At 39.7% G+C, this 19,686-nt stretch overlaps 1 protein-coding gene across 1 annotated transcript in view; it reads right to left on the minus strand.

The window, feature by feature from the left end:
• LOC104565823 (hemicentin-1-like) overlaps positions 1 to 19,686 on the minus strand; it is a gene marked incomplete at its 3' end in the record, with an annotated part of 134,805 nt that overhangs the window by 13,723 nt on the left and 101,396 nt on the right. Inside the window, exons 52-78 of the mRNA XM_088524547.1 lie at positions 19,387 to 19,532; positions 18,547 to 18,697; positions 17,772 to 17,972; positions 17,069 to 17,182; positions 16,612 to 16,799; positions 15,802 to 15,898; positions 13,693 to 13,854; positions 12,891 to 13,004; positions 12,551 to 12,753; positions 12,234 to 12,315; positions 11,973 to 12,104; positions 11,601 to 11,750; positions 11,311 to 11,470; positions 10,447 to 10,571; positions 9,702 to 9,885; positions 9,430 to 9,527; positions 8,758 to 9,036; positions 8,071 to 8,264; positions 7,194 to 7,275; positions 6,305 to 6,441; positions 3,590 to 3,731; positions 2,574 to 2,718; positions 1,939 to 2,066; positions 1,260 to 1,416; positions 968 to 1,089; positions 604 to 768; positions 275 to 382 (exon numbers count right to left, since the gene is read on the minus strand). Coding sequence (XP_088380673.1) covers positions 275 to 382; positions 604 to 768; positions 968 to 1,089; positions 1,260 to 1,416; positions 1,939 to 2,066; positions 2,574 to 2,718; positions 3,590 to 3,731; positions 6,305 to 6,441; positions 7,194 to 7,275; positions 8,071 to 8,264; positions 8,758 to 9,036; positions 9,430 to 9,527; positions 9,702 to 9,885; positions 10,447 to 10,571; positions 11,311 to 11,470; positions 11,601 to 11,750; positions 11,973 to 12,104; positions 12,234 to 12,315; positions 12,551 to 12,753; positions 12,891 to 13,004; positions 13,693 to 13,854; positions 15,802 to 15,898; positions 16,612 to 16,799; positions 17,069 to 17,182; positions 17,772 to 17,972; positions 18,547 to 18,697; positions 19,387 to 19,532 — 3,966 coding nt within the window. The remainder of the gene's footprint in view (positions 1 to 274; positions 383 to 603; positions 769 to 967; positions 1,090 to 1,259; positions 1,417 to 1,938; positions 2,067 to 2,573; positions 2,719 to 3,589; positions 3,732 to 6,304; positions 6,442 to 7,193; positions 7,276 to 8,070; positions 8,265 to 8,757; positions 9,037 to 9,429; positions 9,528 to 9,701; positions 9,886 to 10,446; positions 10,572 to 11,310; positions 11,471 to 11,600; positions 11,751 to 11,972; positions 12,105 to 12,233; positions 12,316 to 12,550; positions 12,754 to 12,890; positions 13,005 to 13,692; positions 13,855 to 15,801; positions 15,899 to 16,611; positions 16,800 to 17,068; positions 17,183 to 17,771; positions 17,973 to 18,546; positions 18,698 to 19,386; positions 19,533 to 19,686) is intronic.

Genomic DNA, 19,686 nt, shown 5'->3' on the forward strand with positions numbered 1-19,686 from the left:
TTAGGAACAACAACAAAAAAAGCCCCCAAAACAAACAAACAAACAAAAAAATCCAGTGTTTTCTGGATAGCTCTATCCAAGGCATCAGAGTTGTAATATGCAGAGCAGTGACTGACCTGCTGAGTAATAAGTGCATGCACAAGGCGATTCACTTGAGTAAGCTGCTAGTTGTGATGGTCCAATCTAGCCTCAAAATTACTCTGAAGTGTGGGCATGTATTAAATGGGTAATGCCTTCTGACAGGCTGCATTTTCTGTTTTGCTTCCCACCTTACCCTGAACGTGAAGAGTAACGTGTCTGTGGGCAGAGCCAGCTGCATTGCGGGCTAGGCAGGTGTAGCGACCTGCATGCTCTAGCCGAGTGGCAGGGATTTCCACAGCACCTGCAGTATAGGGAGAGAGTTTGCCATCACATAGAGTAGTGTCTTACTTTCAAAGAAAAACTCCCCTACAACATGTATCTTAGAAGTTTACATACTTATTTTAAAAAATGGGAGAGCTGGTTGTTTTGGGGATTGTATTTATTTATTTTTTTAATCCCAGAGATGCACAGTGACCTCCTTTCGCTGATTTTCTGTGGCTAAGCTCCAACCATGCACAGTACCTGAAGAGAGAATTCTGTAGCTGTCTTCTCTGGGAAGCAATTTTATGCCATTTTTGGTCCAGTGAACTGAGGGAGCAGGAACTCCTGAAGCCGTGCAGGAAATTATTGCTGGAGATAGTTTTGTTACCAAAAGATCTGTGGCTTCATCTGCTATGGATGGGGGCACTAAGAAAAGAAGATCTGAGTTAGGATTACTTGCCAATTTTCGTTTTACAAATTCTTAGAAATAACTTACTATGTAACTTGTGAAGAACAGACTGAAGGGCATTGAGATCATTAAAGAAACATTAAAAAAAAATCTCAACATTGAAATACCCCAAGGAAATTCTGGGCTATCCATGTGTAATAGCAATATCCCCTGTACCTTGAACAGTGAGCTCAACTCTTCTTTGATCTCCTCCTGCGTCATTCGATACAGAGCACTCATAGACAGCAGTGTCATCCACGGTGGGAGAAATGATTACTAAGGAACCTGAAGACAGAAGTCTGCACGCACAAAGCAGAAGAAAGTAGAGTCACTGAAATACTTCTCCTCGGGTCATCCAAGCACTGGATTTGCCACCATACAGTATCAGATCATATATGGCTAGATTTTTAAGTGTCAAAATGAATCTCTGAAAACTGTAAACCCCTGACGAAAAAAGGACATTTCTCACCTGTACATATTCTGGTTTTGGTCAACACGAAGCAGATGCCCATTCTTTGTCCAGCTAACTGCTGGTCTGGGAATTCCAGTGGTTTCGCAAGGCAAAGTGGTCTGCACATTTACAGTCACTGTAATATTGCTAGGTCCTGGAGCAATAGTTGGAGGAACTAGAGGGCAAACAAAGTCAAATTATTCAGAATGACCATAAACACATGGACACCAACACCTTGTATCTAAATACAGAAACGCCAATCTCTATAAACACAGTTTTAACTACTTGAAAACATTCATTTGACCTTTATAAATAAGGATTAACCACAGAGTACTAAACATGGAGCATGAAGTGTGCCAATTCTTTCTATTTCCAGTTGTCTCACACACATGAGATAACAAGGAGTTAAGGCAGACAGAATTTCGCCAGTGTGACCAACTGGAATCAACTTGAATTTATGCAAGAAACTAAATTTAACTGACTGCCCGCTCCATAAGGGGTGATCCTGGTAAGAAACCTAGGGCGCTGATCACTGTGGAGAGCTACACTAACTTGACAGCACTCCTTTCTGTGGTCCTGGCTCCTTATTAAATAAGACCAGCTTGCATGACACTGTCCAAATAGAAAAAATTACATAGCTGATTTATACTTCAGACTTACTTGAACACATGAAATTATCTAAAAGCAGAATACTTACCAAGGACTTGCAGATCAATTCGCTTGCGTTCAGTGCCAGCTGCATTGGTTGCCATACACATGTATCTTCCTGTGTCAGTCACATGCGCCGAGTGGATGTGCAGGGATCCATCCTCTAATATGGAGTATCTGAAACAAAGCCACGGATTTTTGACCCCTTCCCAGTAGAGAGAAAATCACAGCCAGTTATGATAGCATGGAAGAAACAGATGACTTAGGGCACACAAGGAACAACCTAAACATGTGGCATCTTAATTTGGCCACATACCTCTTATCACAGATAAACTCAGGGGACTTTGGATCTGCAGGAAATTGCTTGGTTGCACCTCCAAACTTCAGGCATTTCAAAAAAATGTAAAGATCCTTCACTCTGAAATCTTTCACAGTTGAAAATCTTTAGTATCACAAGAGAAATCATTACCTTTAGGTTGCCAAAGGAGTTTTTGTTTGTTTGTTCCTTAATAATAAAAGACAGAAACCTTTGGCAATGCTATTTTTCTGCAGAATAATTTCTTTAAAGTAGTTTCTGCCACAGAACTAATTGGGAATGCAAGATGTTTCATCAAACTTTAATTAGTACACTCTTAAAAAAAAAAAAAAAAAAGACTACTGTTTATGATGACTATTGGACAATACCCGGTGTTGTTTCCAGAAAAAAGAGCTCCATCCTTCCTCCATGTAACTCTTGGGGCTGGTACTCCTTCTGCAACACACTTCAGAAGAGCAGAAGCATTTATATGCACAACAGCTGTCTGAGGGCTGCTTCGGATGGTAGGAGCAACTGGAAAGGCAAAATCCCAGATGTTACATCACAAAACTTCATGAAATGACTGAAACTACTCACACAGAAATGGTCACAAGAACAGGTAGGGGAATGATTGCAACAATACTGGCATCACACAAACAAGTTTGTTACCATTTTGTGTAGCATGTAGTAATTGCCATGATACAGTTGGGAACGAAAAACAAAATTGGTCTGAGATGACTAGAAAGCTGACCTTTGCAAGCTACTGCAAATATTATCATCCAGTTAAAACAGTAGAAAAGTAGAAAAGGCGTATTTGCTTCAGCAAAACAAAGACTGGAATTGATGCTCTTGTTGTCCAATTAAAATAAGGAGGAAAAACAAATTTTTAAGGGCAAGGGCAGTGATGGAGAAGAAAGAAGCAGCAAGTTCATACGCCTGGGTATTGAGAAGCATACAAACAGGAAGAAAATTTCTCATCATCACCATAATGTCATAATAGAGCAGCTTCTAATCAGTAGAGAAATGAGAAAATAAATAGGCTTAAAAACCTTTTAAAAGTAGACAAATACCTAGGATAGTACAGCACAGCTATCACAACACATAAGCTCCCTCAAGCCCTTCCCACTCTCAGCGCAGACCAAGCCACAGTTTTCAAGTAACTCGCAAAACCGGCAGCCAAGACAGGGACAAACCCAAATCCCTCAAGATGCCAGTCAAATGTTCAAATAATTTGTCTAGATGCTGGCACATGTGAGGAAATAGACCTGGACCGGCAGGTAAACACAGCCTAAGCAGCTGCACTTGGCTCCAAAGAGACCAGTAAATAATTCTTTCTAGCAATATGGACTCCCGTGGGAATGCCATGCAAAGACTGAAACATTCCAGAAGAGATCCGTGTTTTTACCATGCACTGTCAGCACGAACTCCCTGGTCATCGTTCCTGCAATGTTACTGGCCACGCAGGTGTAGCTCGCAGTATCGCTCAGGTCAGCATTATTGATTTGCAAGTATCGCCCGTTGGACAGGATCCGGACCCGAGGAGTCCCCTGCGGAGACAGAGCTTGACAGATTTAACTTCACCCTTCTTCTCTGTGCAGAAGGCCAGAGCCTTCTTTTGTTGCAGTGTAAAAAGACTCATAACAGAACAGCAGACAGAGAGCAGGGGGACTGAATTTCCTGTTTAACTTTGTTCACACAGTGGTGAAGGTAACAGGATGACCAACGTCCAATTACGTATCCCTGAAAAGTTCATTAGTGTTTTAGAAAAACTATCGTTTGTTTGTTCTATCTTCAATATGTGTCAGCCATATTTTGAATGAAAACGAGATCTGCAGTTCTCATCTAGTCTTCTGGCTGGTGGATCTGAGGATAGCAGCTACAACAGCTCCTCCATCTCTGCACTTTTCTGTACTCGCACCCAGCTGAGCCAGCCTACGATGTAGAATTGGGAGTAGTGTTGGAGCCTCACAGGTAAATTTCCAGTGAAATGCAAAGTGCAAGGATTGTGCCTAAAAAAGCTCCTATGGGCCAGACCTTCCTACTATTTGCTGCTACCAAATATTGGTGGTGCTTCACAGCCACATCACGAAACATGTAGAGAGCTTGAGCAAGCCTTGAAATGTGCACAGTGACAATAAAGACAACGAAGTCAGAAGCGAAAGGTGCTCTCCTCCATGAGACTGATTCAAAAAGCAATGATGTTTTAAATTGAAATAAGGTTGCAATTTGGAAGTCTGACTTCCTCCAGTCCTCTCTCATCACTGTGAGACCTCAATTTTTCCAAAATAAGGAGAAGCATATGCCACAGAGCATCTCTTTTCATGCCCAAGGACAGCTCTTCTCCAACTGCTTAATATTACTAAATCAATACATTTCTTTGAGGTTTAGAAAGAAACCACACACTCAGTAGGCACTAATGTTTTCCTGACATCTGTAGTATGTACTTGTATAAGCTACACTGGAGAAAGAAAAGGTGGTAGGGATAAACCTAGATTCTGCTACTTCAAAGATCACATGACTAATTAAGAGGCCTGTGTGAAATTTATATCTCAAGTTTCATGTTAGAGGAGAGCTAAATCTAGATAATAAACTAGATAGACTAGATAATACTTTACTATAAATCCAAAGACAGGAGGATTTACCATACTGCTCAACCAAGGTGTCTCAAACAGAGATAAATTCCTGTGACTATCATTGTGTTTTCTCTTGCTTCCTTCTCTTTTGGCAAATAACTTCTAAAAGTGGTGTTAAGTGATGGTCTTAAGTGTTCCTCAACACTTAAGAGTGTTGAGAAAAAGTAAAAAAATCAAGCACTAGTTAAAATGCAAAGGTTTCAAGAAAGAATGAGTCCAAAAATATTCACAAATTTAACTTCCAAATCTCTTTCAAACTTTTATAAAGAATCATTATCCAATTAAAGACCTAAAAATTGAAGTGATAGGAGTATTTCAGTCACACGTCGTGAATGAAGAGCATTCAGGCAAGAAGTATTTCTCTTAGAGTTCTTCCTAGCCACTTTTTCTGCTCCATTCAAGGTGACACTCCCTAGCAGCACTCAATAGTCTTGTGTTTTCTACTAGTATTTCACGCATCTTAACTTTAAAAAAGACAGAGCCTGAGAGAGGAATGCTGTAGCTAAAGCAAGAAGCAGGATCTTTTGAGAAAGACTTTGGCCAGTGAAACATTGGAAATTCCCTAAGCAGCTGTTATTTTTTTCTACTATTTTTCTAATAAGCATTAGGGAGAAGTGAAATTGGAACCAGTTGCAAGGCAGTGCACATTTCTGATATGACCACTCTGTAAGCTTTGCTAACATATTAGTATGACTAACAAGTTCAAGTTACCTAAACAAAAACAGTCTGACTACAGAAGTATCTTCCACGGAACTATTTGAGATGTCTGTGTAAAACAAATTTCTGCATTCACCATAAACAAATTACAGTTAAATTTTTGGATGCGGTTTACTGTATCCACTACAATTATGGGAGAGGCAATTCCTAAGCCAGATTGTTTTCCTCTTTATTCACAAACAAGATCTAACTGGGGAACAATTATTGATTGGTTGAGTTCAATCAATAACTGAACTTTAAGAGATCAACTGGAAAGCACCAGGTTACTGACTGAAAAGTATAAGTGATCCTGCTGAGCTATCTGCATCTTGCTGATCATCTCTTAGCTGGCAAGGACTTGAAGCCTTACATGACTCTGCCTGGAGTTTGGAGTGAAAAAGGTAGTCAGTAATCTACTTATTTGTTTTCAACATAAATTTAAATGCCTTTCCAAATGCTACTAGAATATGAGGATGCATAATATACCCAAGGAAGCTACCTTTCCTGGGAAGCCATTCAGGAGTATACCGAAGGCTTCTAGGATTGTTCAGAGGATCCAGAAGGAGCAAGGGATCCCCCTAAAGGAAAAAAGAACAAGTAACAGCGGGATGGCCACTTCAGGCACTCATTTAGGACTGTGTTTTTATTGGGACTACTCAGCTTCTCTTGAAAGCAAGGAACTGTAGCTTGACTGCACTGATGGCGCAAGTGAGCTGAATAAGAAACCTCAAGCACTGTGTGCACAAAATAAAGGCAGCAACAGACCAGTGCAAGTAACATCGCTGCGTTACCTTTAGGTGTTCTCCATCTTTAAGCCACGAGATTGTCGGAGGTGGCACAGCATCTGACTTGCATTCCAGTGTAACTTGTCTGTTCTGCAACACAGTGAGGTCCTGAGGACCACTGGTGCCAGCAATGTTAGGAGGAACTGTTGCAAAAATTAAGAAATACAATTAACACTACACATATGAGCTCTCATTAAAATCATTCTTTGGAAAAATCCATTCTATTTCTCAAGATGTAAAATGCATGCAAGGCTATAGTGCCCAGTAAGTAGTTTCACTTTTCCAGGCTTATATTAAGCATATCACCTTTGTTTAACTGATGAATCTGATTTTTAAGTCACACACTGGAAAGCATTTTGTGAGAAATTAATTCAAAGCCCATTCTTAGCGAGGATTCCAACATTTAAACTGGCTGGAGCAGGGATAGCAGACCTTCCCTACTCTCTTCATCAAGAAACCTGATAACTATACTTCGCAAAAATCCCAATACTTACTGTAGAATTGTAGAAGTCCTGTTTCTATTTCATCTTCTCTCACTTCATTTCATGTATTCATGTTTAGATACTATGACTATCTTTTCCTTCTAAACAACTAACCATATTATACACATATGTATTTCATTCTTTTTCCAAAAACCCAGGCCAACAGAAAAATGATGTATCTATAACTTACTCATCCAAAGCATAAAGCTTGAAATTAAAACAGAAAAGAAGTTACACCAGTTGAAACTTTCCCTTTTAACTGGCCTATGCACAAAAACGTAAACTATGCTTTCTCAAAGCACAATGTTTCATATTTGTATTTGATAGTATGTAGCTAGTTAAATGAGAAAAATGATACATACCTAAGTAGCTTATGGTAGCAAATAATAGTATTTTTCCTAAATTTGGCTTACCATGCACTCTTACTAAATATTCCTTATCATCATCTCCTGCTGGGCTAGATGCCAGACATGTGTATCTTCCTGTGTCTTCCACCTAGAAACACCCAGAAGAAACACATCAGGAGAAATTTCAGGACATGGGAGCAATTCAGAAAAACAAGAAATATAAATTTCGGCAGCAAGATTTGGCAGGCAGCAACTAAAAGCAAAGATAATGGACAAAGAATGTCTGAAAATAAAAAATGATCTCAAAACTGGTCTATTTTCCCAGGAAATAATTGTCCAGAGGTGGCTTGCAAGCTGCAGGACCCCCCAAAATGGCTTTGAAAACCCTGTCTCCAACTAGAATCTTCTCTTTGTGCTGCTTTTTGCGATCGGTTATCAGGGAACCAGAACTGATGATGGGTATCAGCCTGCAAGGGTCAGCTATGGGTACTAAGGAAATCTTTTCTCACTCTCATTAACACCTGCATGCTCTCTCTTTTCTGTAGACTTTTCATTGCAAATATAAGGAGTGCTTACAAACAAGACCAGCAACAATCAGACTGCTCATCCTTTTCCCCAAGCACTGCCCCACTTATGTTTGGTGAACTTCACGGGCTGATTGTAGGTGTTACAGTTTTAGTTTCTTAGTGCAGTTTTATAAAGACTATTTTTAAGTAGAACTCTATTAGAGCCTGAATTGATCTAAAACTTTTTGTTTAATCTTTTATTTTTTTTCCTAATTTGCACATACATGAAAACAGAACAGATTGTTTTCCGCTGAGACCTGCAAATGCAGGTGGAAGCTTTTGTGGGGGGAGCTTTTTAGGACTCCCACAGGAGGCAATTCTGCAAACTCTCCTGGGGTTGTTGCCCAACAGAGCACGTTTTGAAATAAGTAGTTTACCTGAGCACTGGTTATTCGAAGCACTTCTCCTCCTAGGACATGAACATTACCATTCTGCAGAAGCGGGCGCCCATCCTTCAACCATGAGATTTTGGGGACTGGAATGCCAGTGGAGATGCAAACAAGTTCAAGGGGGTTGTTGACAACAACAGAGAGCTCTTCTGGTCGATCAGAACCGTTGATATGAGGTGGCTCTACAGAAAGAAAACCAAGTTCTTCATGGACTCAAGCAACTTCTAACACCTGGTACGCAGGCCTTATGCTTAGGGTTTGTACAGTTGATCCACACGAATTCACCAAGCAGCTCATGTGTCTGTCTAGTAATTTCTGTATCTTGCCAGTTTAAATTAGTAATTGCAAAATGTTTTCAGAATTCTGAATTAAAGAAATGAAGATTTTTATTAGCCCTTTGGCTGTTTTAACTCCAGCTATTTTCTGTTGACAAGTTAGCGAGTCTAGCCAGTTGACAATAGCTGATTATCAATCTGCCAAGCTGAGTTTCTACCGAAGTTACCTATTTAAATCAAGTTACTCTGTAAAACAGAATACTCTTATTTTTACTTTTATGTACTTCCAAAATCTTAAGGAAAACTATACATTATATGTATATTGTTATTATATGTATATTGATGTCCTGGGTAGACACTTCCTGCTCACATTTTGTTCGACTGAAACGTTGACACCTACCCAGCACTTTTAGAGAGAAGTGCTTGCTGATATCCCCAGCTTCATTTGATGCTACACAAGTGTATTTGCCTGTATCATCAGTCTCTGCTTTGACAAAATGAAGGACCATCCCTTGGTTTTTTGAAGTCAAGTGATCTCCGAGGCTTAAAGGATGTCCATTTTTAAACCATGACATAGTCGGGGTGGGAATGCCATCAGTTACACACTGCATTGAAGCTGAATTGCCCCTTACTATAGTCACATCCTCTGTTCCTCCTGCATTATCCAAACTTGGTGCCACTGCAGAAAAACAAACAGCTGATTAATACAAAGTCCACCCAAAAGTTAATACTCCATATAAAACAAATGGAATGCAGCTACTGTTCTGCATTTCCTCACCTCATTACCCTTATTTTTAATAGTTGTGTTGAAATTCAACTGGAAATTATACACTGTTATTCAACCTAAAATATCTGTGGCCTAGGTGCCTGTTCAAGTAGGACTCTGAAGGTTAAAACAGTTTCCACATTAAAAATTTTTAGAAAAGCAAACTTTTTCCTAAAGGTTATCACCTAAGATACATTTGTGAAAGTCTGCAACATTATGTTTGTGAGAAAGAAAGCAGATTAGGTTAAGAAATGAATCAAGAAATACCACCTTATTTTTTGTATACACCACTTCAGAGCAACTTACCAAAAACTTGAAGATTGTAATGCTTGTTGTCCACTCCAGCTCTGTTGGATGCTACACAGGTGTACACACCACCATCAGACACCTGCACTCGGACAATTCTGAAGAAAAAGAAAACATTTTAATTAAGCTGTAAACTGAATATATTATTATGCTTCCAATATGCCATGGATTGGATCAAAGTTCATTCTTGTTTTCAACAACATTAGCAGAGCTCTGTTGGTATAGCGGAAGAAAGCAGAAAACTCATCTAGTTAAGATAACTGAAAATGTACCTCAGAATTTTTCCACCAGACAGCAACCTGATTTGGGAGGAGACTGAAAGAGGAAGCCCATTTTTTAGCCAGTTTATCTGTGGGGCTGGCGTTCCAGCAGCAGTACACTCAATATTTATGGAGGTGTCCACAAGGGCAGTGAGGTCCTCTGGTTCATCTTTATTATCGGCTATTGCTGGTGCAACTGTATTTTGTAAAAATTGAAGAGGGAGATATTAAACAAGATAGCAACCCAAAGCAAGGAAAAATCTAGCATCTAATGCCCCACAGGCAATGCAACAAGAAGCAGCTACCCAATTCTGCAAACTTAAGTTCTCCAGCAATGATGTTGAGCACTAATTAATATCCATTTTAATATGCAAAATCAAAGGCATGGTAGAAGGCTGACTTTCATCTCTTTTTTCACAGCTGGTACTTTGGCTGGAATTCCCAGGGATTACCTAATACAACAAAGGAGTAGTATTGTGGTAATTTGGCCCCAAGTGTATCTTCCTCTACCCAAGCAGAATTCCTCTATTATGAGCTACACTAAAGGAACTACTTTCTGTTTATTTCCAGATCACCATTTCAGACATTTTATGATATCTATACTGTGATATCTATTTCATCTATTGAGATGAAATTGGAAACACAAGCGTGCAGTATCACCCCAAAGACAGGCATTCATTTCTTAGCCCTCTCTGGGGAGCACTCACAAAGATAGGATTGTGGGCAAGATCTCAGTTTCACATCTGCAAAAACTCACCATATACATTCAAGTTAAAAATTCGGTCTTCCTCTCCCGCAGGATTAGTAGCCACACAAGTGTATTTTCCTGTATCAGAAGGGACAGCTCTGAAAATGTTTAATGTGCTGCCATCTGGAGTTACTCTACAAGAAAGGTCATAAAATACAGTGAGCTTGTTTATATATTCCTCTGACCTGGCAAATAAACAGTCAGTTTTGTACACTTAAACCAACTACCTCTATTCTCTTGGGAAAATTTGGCTAGAAAACCACTCTTCTCTGCAAAGTACTATTACTAAAGATAGGCTAAAAAGCTTTTCCTAGAGATGTCGTGCTCTAGCTTGTATCAGGTTTCAGTTCTAGCCGTACTACCTATTGCACCTGCATCAACCCCTACATTAGACCAAGAACATTTTTGGCTTTTCTCTCAGACCCTCAAATCTTCTGGATCAAAACAAAAAGCAGCATTTGGAGTAGAGCCAGTGTTTTAAATTAGAGGGCTCAGCTGTGTCTCATCCTTTTGGGAGAGAAGAAGGCAGGGAAAGCTGCCTGATGGGGTCTGGGCACAGTGGTGGGCAATGAGGGCCTGGCACTTTGAGCTCCCTGTGCTAGGCTGCAGGGAAATTTAGCAAGAGAAAGAGCATTCACTAACATTTTATATATTATAGACTTCCTCTTTGTAAGGAAGCCATTCCACACATTTTAAACAATATCTGGATAGCACAGAAATTAAAGTAGTGACAAAACATGCTAGAATCATAAAAGCTTGAAGAGAGAGAAGATGTCTTAACCTGGCTAAGCTAAGACTGTTCAGGCTCAGTGTTTTAAGTCCCCTCTTTAGGCTTTAAATTACACAAGGAGAGTCTGCTTAATGTTTGCTTGCCTTATTCTTTGTGATTCCTCACTGGCAACAGCTTGTCCATCTTTAAGCCACTGCACAACAGGCACAGGCACTCCCTCAGCATCGCAGACAAGCTGGATGCTTTCTCCCTGGAGCATGCTGACCTCACTGGGCATTTCGGAACCAGCAATAGTAGGAGGAACTGGGAACATGGGATGGAGGTGAGAGAAGATTCAATAACAAGAGACATTGCACTAACACAGGTGAGGAGTAATAATGTTCACTGTAGTTTCTCCATACAAATCCCTGCTCACTGCACTCACATACCATACCTTGAACGGAAAGGATGTAACTTTTCTGAGCTTTTCCTTCTACATTGGAGGCAACACACGTGTAGGTCCCACTGTCTAGAAGCTGAGAATGAGCAATCTGAAGCTTGCTGCCACCTGATAAAATGTGCACTTCAAGAGAGTCAGCATTTTCTGAAAACACACAATAAGAGATCACTTCAAAATAGGCCAAAGAGAGCAAATATAGATTGTAAAAACTTTTCATTTTAATTTCAAAACAAAAGGGTTTTGATCAGTTAATTAAAGAGCCCATTTAGAGACAGATGAAGAAGAAACAAAGAATAGACTAAGAATAGCACAGCTGTACCCCAAAAGGGGAGAAAAGAGCAGCAAGAGACTGTAACAGAACGTTACCTATTGCTTTTCCATTCTTGAGCCATATTAATGTTGGTGGAGGAATTCCAGTGGCATCACAAATGAAGGTAACAGGATTACTGATAGTTTCATTGACCCACTCTTGCTCAGGACCTTCTATATGTGGTGGCACTGCAAATTGAATGGAAGCAATATGAAGAGTTTGGTAACCAATACTTTTGGGAGCTTATTTTGAACTATTCACCACATAATGTCTGCTGTATAATAACAGGTACTGTAGATGACGTAGCATATGCTCACCGTAAACATTAAGATGGAAACTTTTATCATCACGCCCCGCAATATTTATAGCTTTGCAAACATACTGGCCAGTGTCAAAAACCTAGAAATGAAAAAAACAGAAATTCTGATGTCTATTTAATTTTAATGCTACATACCCTTGTAATTTAATGCTAGAAGTTAACCAGAATTTAACTCTAAACCCTTTTTACAGAATGAAAAACCTCCCGCAAATACGCTGCCTACTGACACCTAGTGGAACACATCAAAAAAGGCAAAACCATCACTTAACAGTCGTGGAGTAGGTGCAGATACAGCATCTCACAAGTCTCACCTACCTCGGCGCTTTTGATTTGTAACGTTTGCCCATCTGCTAAGATCTCCACATTTGCAGACTCTGAAATTATGCGCCTGTTCTTGTACCATGTGATGACTGGTGGTGGGATAGCATTGGATTCACACTCTAATATCACCGGGCTGCCCACTCTCACATTCATCACTGCCAGCGCCGTCCCACTATGGTCTTTGATGCTTGGGGGGACTGAAGAACAAGCTGAGAGTTATTTCTGCCTTTGTTTTGTCAGAGGGGGAAAAACAACCTAAGGAAAAATATAAAATACTGCATTTTCACAGCAGTAGATATTATTTCAGAAAAGAGTAAAAAACAAACAAACAAACCAAGGACAGTTAGGAAACTCTTCTTCTGACTTTCCCCAGCTTGGTTTCTGGCAATACAAGTATATTCACCGTCATCTGACAGTTTGGCTCGGGGAATCTGCAGAGTCCGAGCACCTAAAGTAGAGAGAGGAGACTTCGGATTTATTCCTGCTTATTAAACCAACCTCAAATGTTATTTTGAAATTGCAGGTCCAACAGACTGAGTGTAGGCACTGTATTAACCTTATATTCAAAAAAAGTACAGGGCTGAACATCATCAGGAGAAGTAGAAATGATGCAGACTCTCCTGGGCCTTATTGATAAAGGCCTTGGGATGGATAGAAAGACCTCAGAATACAAGGGTTTCGACCTGAGAGATCGAAAGTTTGCTATGGATTAATCTAATTCCTCAGTGAATTCAATGGTATGGCTGTATTTTTTTGCCTCTAAACCATCAGAATTTATCTTAATTCCCACCTCAATTTTTGATCATTCCTTTGAGGGGTGAGTCAAAGTGACACAGCTTTTATCAATACCTACACTAGGGCACCTCGATTATGTCACTTGCTATCCCAGCTTTCCCACACAAAAAGTTTATTTCATTTCTTTTCTGCCTGAGCTAGTTTCCTTTTAAAGCGAACCCACACAACAGCCCAAATATTAAATGTTTTACAAGCACAGTAGGCCAAGAGTCTTACTGGAGTAAGTCTACTCACTGGAGTAATAGTGAGAATACACTGGCTTAGTAAATGTCTGCCACCTTTATCAATGCAAAACAGACAGAGGTTAAGTCCAAGGGGTGCCAAAGAAGCAGATTCCTCACCAGGCACAATGAAAGTGTTGGTATTCGAGCTGACAGGTTTCCCTTTCTTGAGCCAGCTGAGATCAGGAGGTGGAAAGCCAGTGACCTCACATGTCAGAGAGATGAAGTTATTTACCACCACAGTCACATTTTCAGGATTGGTACCAACAACACTTGGAGGAACTGCAGGAAGAAACACATTAATAGTATCCATCAGGGTGACAGCAACCAATATTCCACAAGAAGCTGATTTACTAAAATAAGGTTAAATTGCTGAGATACACCATAGGATAGAGTTGAAAACATCTTTCATATCCTATGAACTGATCTCCACTTTCTGGCTGTATCTGGAAATGTGACCAAAGCTAGTTCAGCTGTCATGCTTTTTCTTACAGTTCACAAAAACTTTACGTGCAATCCTTTCCCTGCTTAGGATTTGGGAAGGCTAATTAAGCTATCACACATTCTGCAATTCCTGACTAACGAATTATTAATTACAAAACACTGTACTCTCAAGAACTTTTGCTATATAAGGCAACTACATTTACCTTGTCAGAATATATGGGAGCATTTATCATTTCTTGTTGATACTCTGAACTGTTCCTATTCTTTCTTAAATAATCTCTTTTTTTCATGCTAGAGAACCACAAATCATTCTTTCTGCTCTAGATCACAGTCTTTTTGTTAGCCAGACAAACCTGTTGTGTAGTGTTAACCAGTTTAGAAGTCTGGCACAAGTGCATTGCTCTAAGGCTATATTTTTAGGCTTACAAATCCTAGTATTTCTAAATACAAGAATATTTTAACATTTGACCTTCCTACAATTACTATTTAAAACAAACTATATTTTTTTCTTTTTAATACATCCCAAGTCTTAGTTTCCATGTTTTTACAGTATGGATGTATAAAACATTTAAGAGGAAAGCAAAGGCATGTCCTTGGCTCCACTGGGTGGAAAAATCTTTCCAAAGAACATGGAATCCTCTTCCTCAAAGAATGAAATGTTAAAACATTCTGGACCAAATCCATCCAAAATACTCCAGCTGCTTTCTGTCACTTGAATGACACAGTGCAGTCATTAAGCCAAGTTTATGGCTCCTCTGTGGCACAGCAGAAACTAAGTGAAGTCAATGTCACCAGGTGACTTTGTCCATGTTTTTCAACTTGGAATAGGCAAGGGCTATTTCCCTCTGATATAAATGAGTATAAAACAGTTCACAAGAATCAATGGGGGATTCTGATGCGATGACATTTTTTTCACTATTTACATTTATTTACTTTTAGTTGCTTTCCCACAGATGTGATTATTGGCAGTGCAAGACAGTGGGAAATTAAATATATAGGGCCAAATCTGAGCTGTTTTTTAATGAATTTTGCTTAGACTATTTATGTGGTATATATTCAAATAATGCAGTCTTTTACTGCATGTGAAAAAGACTCACAAATGTGCCACATGTTTTAGAATTATTTAATTTAAATACACAAATGTATTTGTACAGGACTACAGATACCTTAATGGGTTCAATCTTAGCACTCAGTATGAAAACTACCTATCTATCCATACTGTCTATTAAGATTTGAAAATTGGATGCTTACTTTCCATGTATTAAAAGTTTTTATTTTAGTTTGTTATTTACTTGTAAGGTAAGAAATGTATATATCAACTTGATAAAGAAGGTATCCTTTCATATTATATTTCCATTTACGAAAGCAGTTATATTAGAAACATACAGAAATACAAAAAAAAACCCCACCTTCTCCTACTTGTTTAATGCTTTCCAACATTAATTTCCACATTCAAGCAGCTCTCTATCCAGCCTGTTTGTGAGTAATGATTTCAGAGCTAAGGGAAGCCTACACGGGGTATGCAGCCAGTACACAAGGTTCCCTAAGTGTTCACGTGCAGCTACAGGGGTTAGTTGTGCAGCTAGGCCATGGGGTATCAAAAGCCCTGCTAATGGTGTGGTACCAAGACATTTTAAACTCCTACTTGATCTCTATTTTCTACTATGTCAGAAGTTCCATTACACCCAGTGAGGTGACTTACACACACAAAGCTACTAAAGCACTACACTAAAATAAATAAAATTAAACATTTGAAAGCAAACAATCAGCAAATGGTTCACTTACCATGAACATTCAGGTTAAAGTATTTTTTGGCACTTCCAGCTACATTTTCCACAATACAGATGTATCTGCCGGTATCTGTTATTTGGGAATTCAAAATCTAAGAAAAAGAAAAAAAACTTTAGTAGAGCTGATATACCAGACAGCTTAACAATTAAAGCATCAATTTTGGGAGGCTCCAGATGTTTTTTTGTTTCATTGGGACTTTTCTGCCCTACTGTAGGATAAATTGCATTATTAGGAAACCAACCTGAAAAACTTCTACTAATTCCTTTCAAAACCTGCACATTTCAGACCTCCAGAAAAGCCAATGAAATATCTGTCATATAAAGCTAATTCAAAATTAATAACAATGGAAATAAGCTCAGCTCTCTGCTTTAATGATTTCATCTGATTTCATCTAGCAATTGGAGTAAGTGGGGTTTTCTTCTTCAGAACAGATTACTTTCTAAGAAAAGTAAATTTTGAAAAAATTAAACACCATTAAGGAAGCTCAAACAAAACCAAGAACATTGGTTGTTCTCAACAATAATCCTTCTGTTTGTAAGATTATTTTTAACCAACTGATTTCCCTGATGCAGTTCACACACAGTTCATGCCCCACAAACATTTAAGTCGGAGGAATGACACAGGAGTGGGGATAAGTTGCTGAGGGGCAGGGACAAGGGACAGATGCTCCTTAGGCTGGCAGCACCTCCAAGATGAATAAAATAGAAATACAGGATTGCACACTCAGCAAATCTAAACAGATTTGACTTTATGGGTAGTCTATGTGCTTGTGATGCTAAAAATCAGTTATTCACTTGGTGCTACCTGTAATCTTCTTCCATTGGATAAAAACATGTGTTTGTCATCTTCTGCTAGAAGGTAGCCCTCCTTCTGCCAAGTGACACTTGGGGCAGGGCTACCACTTGCCAAGCAGTCCATCACTGCAGGGTTGTTCACAAGCACAGTCACTTCTTCAGGCAGGTCACCGGCAGCTCCCTCAATGGATGGCGGTACTACCGAAGAGCAAAATGTCACAACTTAGGATGGCTCAGTGGCAATTTTTAAGATGACAAAAGAGCAAAACCATACACAAACTGGAGACTGGTTTGGGACCAAATGACACCAAGAGTAAAAACAGGACTTCCGCATATGCCTTTTGTTATATTTATAAATATAGAGAACTTCAGAAGTTAAGTAAGAGTAGGATATAATGCCTTATTAAGTCCTACAGAACTTTTTGTTGTTTTCATTTAGAAAGAGAAAGGAAAGCAGGAATGCTCACGGAGCACGCGGACATCGTAATGAATGGAAGCTTCCCCGGCTTCATTTACAGCCACACACATGTATCTCCCAGCATCCTCAGCCTGCACTCGTGCAATCTGTAGCACTCGGCCTCCTGGAAGGAGAATGCAAGATTTAAACCAAGCAGTTTCCATCACTTCCACACCACCTTTCAATGGAGATCTCAGCAAGCAAAGTTAGGAGTGGTCAACATCTATTCTGGATTATAAATGACTAAACATTTTTTTATTTCCTTGTTACTTTGTACTGGGAGCTACATGTAATTCAGAAATTCACTTCTAAAGCTTAGAGGTGCATACTAGTTCTACTTTTCACTCTCTTCTCAACCTCAAGGATAGGCCCTTAAATAGCTTTATAAAGAGAAGATATATTTGGAATACATCTGGGGAGTGGTGGGCACTAGTCTCTGAACAGATGAATGGTAGGGAGGAAAATACTGTCACCTTCACCACTGCCCTTCAATCCATACCCTTCTTCACACACGCCACCCAAAACTATCCTGTCTTAGGAAAGTTAAATGAAGTGCTTAGGTCTGAGCACTGGGGAGAAGCATTTCCACTAGAGAAAGACGAAACGGCCTGAGAACAATATAGTTTTTGAACAGGAAGAGTTGTTATGAACATGAAAATTCTAGTGCTAACATTATTTCTTAAAGTGATTAAATGACATATTTCAATACTCACCAGGTAATATCAGTACTTTCTCAGTAGAGCTTAGTGGGTAGCCATCTTTATACCAGGTGAGCACAGGGGGAGGAACTGCATTGGTCTCACAATACAGAGAAAGGGGGTTGTTGATAATCACGTCTTTGTTTTCTCCTCTTCCTGCGTCCACCATGTTACCAGCTTCCCACTCTCTGTAATGCTTTCGGAAACTCGGAGGAACTGTGATTGGGGGGAAAAAATACATTAGAACGGAAATTACTAATTTTAAAATCAATAAATAAACACACATTGTAATCACTAAATAACATTAATAGCAAGTTATATATACTAAATTATCCCCCAAATATAACTGAGCCAAACTAATTCCACAAAAATGAACAACAGATCAATCTGCTGAATGTTTCCTGGAGACTAATGAATACCAGTGTGAGAAGATCTGCTAACAAACCACAAACAGCATTGCTCAACATTCATTAATTTAAACACTAAACTGCTTGGCTGTGATCAAGTTTTAGCTTCAAGCTATCTCAAAACTCTTATGGAATAAAATATTTGGTATGACTTTTATCCCATGTATGTTCATGAAAGACAGTGTCTGACTCTTCTTTCATTCATATGTGACATTTACAATGCTTTTGAAGTTCTCATCACCCTTCCTCTTTTTTAAGACCCCAAAATATTGGATTGGATCAAGCACACTTTGTCTAAAGGATACAAAATTATCAACAATTCCGACACCTCCGCCTGAGAGATAATCAGAAAATAAGGACTTTGTAAACTGAATGCTGTTCACCTTGTACATTTACATCAAACTCCATTTCATCCTCTCCAGCAATGTTAGATGCCACACAAGTGTAACGACCAGTGTCTGCCACCTGAGCCTCCTTAATGCGCAGAGTATGACCACTGCCTTGGATGACGACATGATCATCTGGTTTAAGAGGCTGAAAGGCAATTTTACATATACATTAATACCACACAAAACCTATACCACAATGAGACGTGTTTACGAAAGTCGTATGAGGTCACCTCTCTCCTGCTTCAAAATACCTTGAGGAACCCTGATCAAACCCTTATTTTTCAGGAGACAATTTTCTTTTTGTCTTTGTCAAAAACAGTAGTTCTTGATCTTTCTGATCTTGGTAGCTAGTTTCTGTGGCATCACGTTTCCCAACTGTTTCTCCTGATACTCTTGCAAAGACTGTGTGTGGCAGGAACCACTCTGAATTCCCCCTTGCAGAGGACCTGGATGCCTCTGCAGCTTTGTGAGCTGTGCCAGCACCAAGTGGGAGGCTCTTGGCAGCTTCTGCAAGGGCAGCAGAAGAACTGAGCGTGGGGCCTGTGGGGGAATCTACCCAAAGGCAAAGCAACATGTGGCAATGCCCTGGGTGCTACTTCTAGGCAGGGCCCTCTCACCACCTGCCCCTAGTGGCAGGGTCTGGCCACCAGCAAGTTTCTTAAGACAACACAAAGGGAGATCCTGCAAGCAAGACAGCAGAAAGATGATTCCTACTGACTTAGCAGTGTGAATGTGCCTGTCACAGTACATAACCGTTCCTCAGTGGTGACAGTGAATATGCAGTCATTCCAGTAGGAAACCAGCCCATGAAAAGGAATTAAGTTGGTGACTAGCCTCTCCATCCTTGTACCAGCTGATGGCAGCAGCAGGAATCGCGTGAGCTTCACACTCCAGTGTCAGGCTGTGGTTTATTTTGATCTTCACTTCTCTCGGGGAGAGACCCATCCCTGAGATATCACCTTTGATAATGGTGGGTGGAACTGCACATGAACAAAGCAAGTGGGAGACATTTTTTGTCACAGGCAGCACATCCAAGTTGAGTCGGATACAGGGACAACAGTGATGATAAGCTCAGGGCAGGCAAGTACATAGCCCTCAAATGTGCCTCTTTCCCATAGCTGGGTTAATACAGTT

This window comes from Tinamus guttatus, unplaced genomic scaffold (assembly GCF_059628265.1).
Source record: "Tinamus guttatus ecotype Peru unplaced genomic scaffold, ASM5962826v1 Tinamus_guttatus_pri_ptg000211l, whole genome shotgun sequence".
Taxonomy (NCBI): Eukaryota; Metazoa; Chordata; class Aves; order Tinamiformes; family Tinamidae; genus Tinamus; species Tinamus guttatus.